Source organism: Diospyros lotus, chromosome 5 (genome assembly GCF_014633365.1).
Source record: "Diospyros lotus cultivar Yz01 chromosome 5, ASM1463336v1, whole genome shotgun sequence".
NCBI lineage: Eukaryota > Viridiplantae > Streptophyta > Magnoliopsida > Ericales > Ebenaceae > Diospyros > Diospyros lotus.
The window spans coordinates 19,729,280-19,734,037 of record NC_068342.1 but is presented as its reverse complement, the minus strand read 5'-3'; the positions used below and the strand labels follow the sequence as shown (position 1 = coordinate 19,734,037).

Genomic DNA, 4,758 nt, shown 5'->3' with positions numbered 1-4,758 from the left:
TTCTTTGATTAAGTGATAGTTCAATCATTATAAGACTATAAGAAAAGATGGACACAACATTAAATTATAATTAGTTTATCACAAGAGGAGAAGAAGAGAAAAATGTAACATTATTTTTATTATATTAAAATTTTTAACATTTGTGAGGTAACAACAAAAGAAAAAGTGTAACTAAAGTTATAAAATTTGTAAATATAAAAAATTTTAAGTACTTTTAATCTTTTCACTTGGGTTTAATTTAGCTGATTGATATATGAGTAATTAATTGACCATCGTCTGTCCTTGGCTGGTTGGTGGCTAAGGAGGCTAGCTGATGCATGCGACGCAACAGTCTTACTACTACTCTTCCTTGTCTTATCTTTGTAGTACACTCCTGAATCATTATGATGTAATAGTGTGTTGACCCGACATTAATTTGAGACAAATTTAGTTTCAAGTATGGGAAATAACTAATATATAATAGAATAAAATCACAGAGAGATCATATACATGGCCTGGCCTGGCCTGGCCATGGGTGGTTGGGTTGTAGAGGTTGCGATCTTGATAAGGGTTCCCCCAACCCCACCCCCACCCCCATTTATTGCTTCCTTCTAACTGTACTACTACGGCTGCTGTTATCTGAACGACCTTATTATTATAGCCCTCTTCTTTGCTGCATTCACATTATATATATATATATATATGCTGTTTGGGTGCATATATGGTTGGTTCGTGCGGCATTAAATTAAATATATAGTTTTACTTAATTTCATTGATAAAAAAAGAAAATAATAAAAAGAAAAAAGAATGTACGAGGAACATGTAAGTGATGAGTAGTTGGTACGTTGTACATTTTTGGCACGTTGGTTTGGGATGTGGAGAAGTGGAGAAGAGGTCAGTTTCGTCTTCTTCACTTTCTGACCATAAATTAGGTGCCGGGCGGGCCGCCGTGGATGGACGTTAATTAGTAGTTGTTGGGATGACATGATATGAAACGAAGCGCACGGTTTAATATATAAAGGCGAAGGGATGGAGTTCCTGCAGGGTGAAATTAAGCGCCCATTTTGAATATTACTATAGGTCGTGTGTGCTTGTGCGCGTTTGTGTGTAGCCATGGAGATGTCGTCGTCGTCTACGTCCTCGGCGAATGCCAGGAGGAGGTGGAGAAACAAAGCTCCTCAACCCATTAACGTAACCAAATTCATGGAGATGAGTGGCGGCGGCGGCGGCATGGAGGAGGCGGAGGCGCTAAGCCCGGCGGCGCGTATGTTCCACGAATCAAATTTCAACGTGCACGTGGTGGCCGTCTTCGGGTCCAAGACCCGTATAGACCCTCAACTCGTCAAGGACAAGCTGAGTCACAGCCTGCTCAGGCAACCTCGTTTCTCCTCTCTCCAGGTTCCCTACCCTACACTATACCTTCTCAAGCGTAGCTAGAAGATTCCCTTAATTACATAGTTTCTCGGCACAAACACAGAGTTTCATTTAATTATACATATATATGCGGTCTCTGTTAATTCGTCGATATCATATATATTTCTTCATATCTTCTGCATATATATATATAGCTAGCTAGTATTAAAATTTGTGTATTTTTGGAGTTTGATGCTGGAAAGGCCCTTGCATGCATCAAACGTGGCAGCAGCATCAGAAAACACTGCTGCCCTTACAACCATAACATGCATGAATACAACAGGGAGTAACAGAGGCAGGCATGATATGTTTACTGTTGATTGTTGAAGGCTATAAAGTTGTATAAATAAATTAGAGTTAGGGTTACAAATTATCACATTTATTTTTTAAAAACAAATGAACCATCGGACGTTTTATCATTTTGTATATAAATATATCATCTTTCATCTCTCTCTCTCTCTCTCTATATATATATATATATCATCAAAAAGATATTCAGGATTTACCCTGAAAGACACAAAAAGCCTTGCTTTGGATTGAATTGTTAGCATAATACAGGTAACCGATAAGAAAGGGACAATGAGATGGGTTCCAACGGAGGTGGACATATCCAGGCACGTGATAGTCCCAAACCTGGATCCAAACATTGCCCGCCCCGACCAGTTTTTGGAAAACTACATTGCCAACCTCAGCAAAACCCACCTCGACCGCTCCAAGCCGCTATGGGACCTCCACATCCTCAACCTCAAAACCTCCGCCGCCGAGGCCGCCGGAATCCTCCGCGTCCACCACTCCCTCGGCGACGGCACCTCCCTCATCTCCCTCTTGCTCGCCTTCACCCACAAAACCTCTGATCCCCAGGCTCTTCCCACCGTTCCCGTCCACCGGAAGCGCCCCAGCCCCTGCCGCTACGGCGGGTGGTGGCGGTGCTTGGTGGCGGTTCTGATGCTTTTCAGGCTGGCTTGGAACAGTTTGGTGGATGTAGGGATGCTCATGGCGACGGGATTGTTCCTGAAGGACACGGAGACGCCTCTCAAGGCTCCTCCCGGCGCTGAGGTCAAGCCTCGCCGGATTGTTTATAGAACTGTTAGTCTGGATGATATGAAGTTGATCAAGAATGCTATGAACATGGACCTGGTAAGTTCAAAGTTCATATACAAATTAAATGCAATGGACGTAATGTAAAACTTATAGTTATTTGTTTGTTTGGCTATTCATTATATATAGCATGTGAGATTTAATTGGGGGAGTAATTAAGGTTAAGGATACCTGAATTTAATATCTCTTACATTAATTATCTTATATTATATAAAAAATACCATCATCCTACTAGTTTAATTGATATTTTATAAGCAAAATTATGAAAGATTATGGTTTTCCTTATATATTAATTTTGCGCCTTGTGCTATTGGTGGTCATACTATATTTAAATCTCCAAAAGCTGATACAAAATTTTGTTTTAAAAGTATATATATGGAGCAATAACAGATAAATTAACAATACGTCGTCGTCTACTCTTTCCAGACCATCAACGACGTCGGTTTGGCGGTTACACAAGCTGGTTTGTCTCGGTACCTCAACAGGAGATACGGTATGTTTTCATTTCTGATTAATGATTTTCTTAAATGAAATTAGCTAGAGACTGATTTGATCAAAAGACATTAATTAATTATGTTTGTGTCAGCTCAACTTAATTTGAACAACACATGGACAAAATCATCTTTATGCTATCTGGGTTTGGTGATATCTGTGATAGTCATTCCAGTATTAATTGATATTGATTGCTGGTAATGTTGTTCTGATTCAAAATCATCATATGTAAAAATATTCCTAATCCTTCCTAGCAATGACTTTTAGTTGTAGACTTCCACCATGCATTTAGATATATATGCACTCGATTACGTACCAGGACTGGTTCTACAAACAAAAATGCATATAAAATGTTGCCCACTCCACTCACTAATATATTTATTAATTTGTTAAGACAGAAACGCTGGTACTCATCAAAATCATTTGATTAATTATGTACAAAACAAAAGTATCATCGCTTATATATATATATATATATGTGAGTTATAGTGTTTTTGTACAAAAAAATATATGTTATTAATTATCATTAAAGTTGATTCCTGCATGTGGCAGGGGAAATTAACAAAGTTGACCACGGAGCAACCGAGAGTAAAAACAATCTCCCCAAGAATATCCGGCTCAGATCAACCCTCCTCATAAACTTGAGACCATCTGCTGGAATTCAGGCCTCTCTCTCTCTCTCTCTCTCTCTCTACACACACACACACAATTAATATTAATTAAGGTAGCTAATTAATGAATGAACATGATGCATGCATGCAGGCTTTTGCTGATATGATGAAGAAGGAAACGAAAGCTAAATGGGGCAACTGGGTCGGTTTTATGCTCCTTCCATTCACCATTGCCCTTCGGGACGACCCATTGGACTATGTTCGACAAGCAAAGGCCACTATCGACAGAAAGAAGCACTCTCTTGAACCTATCTTCTCCTCTTCCATCTCCGATTTGGTCCTCAAGCTCTTCGGCATCAAGGTACATATACATATATATATGCTATCCTAACACATGCGTGGTATCTCAAACGCCCTTGCATGCATGTATGTGACTCTGTTTGGTCTAGCTGATCGTAATTTTGTGTACCTTTGACAGACAGCCAGTGCCTTGTCTCACGGAATACTCACTCGCACATCCATGTGCTTCTCAAATTTAGTTGGACCCGTGGAAGAAATTGCGTTCTATGGCCACCCAATGACTTACCTTGCTCCAGGTTGTTATGGCCAGCCACATGTAAGTACTAAGCTACATCTAAAATATGTTTAAAAACATTAGTTAGTAAACTACGTACAGTGGTAATTATTATATACATAAGGATATGTGTATGCATGTATGTTTAATGCAGGGATTGATGATAAACTTCCAGAGCTATATCAACAAGATGACCATTGTTCTATCAGTGGATGAGAGCACAATTCCTGATCCTCACCAACTGCTGAATGAGATTGAAGAATCACTTCAGCTCATCAAAAAGGCTGTGCAAGCAGAGGTTGCTGATGACTGATGATCGACAAGGCTTATCCATGAAATACTAATTAATTAATACGCGAATAACAGGTTCATTACGTACGTGTACGCTATTTCACAGCTTAGTGGGTATATATATAAGTTAGTCGTAGGTATCTAGATTTCCATGCTTATGCAGTAGGTAGAAGGTTTGAAACTGTTCACGCAATCTGCATTGTGCTTTCTGGAAAATTTCTTCCAGGGTTAAAAGCTTTGATGGAATATTGGTCTCCAGCCTCTTCTAGAAAAGCCTAGTGATGATATCCAAGATCTAAC

General features: G+C 39.5%; 1 protein-coding gene across 1 annotated transcript; it reads left to right on the top strand.

The window, feature by feature from the left end:
• Positions 1–1,062: 1,062 nt before the first annotated feature.
• Positions 1,063–4,557, top strand: LOC127802576 (wax ester synthase/diacylglycerol acyltransferase 11-like). Its single transcript, XM_052338458.1, has 7 exons — positions 1,063–1,377; positions 1,951–2,529; positions 2,917–2,983; positions 3,535–3,647; positions 3,745–3,954; positions 4,072–4,209; positions 4,322–4,557. Exons 1-7 carry the CDS (start codon positions 1,093–1,095, stop codon positions 4,478–4,480), a joined length of 1,551 nt encoding a protein of 516 aa, XP_052194418.1. The 5' UTR covers positions 1,063–1,092; the 3' UTR covers positions 4,481–4,557.
• The last annotated feature ends 201 nt before the right edge of the window (positions 4,558–4,758 follow it).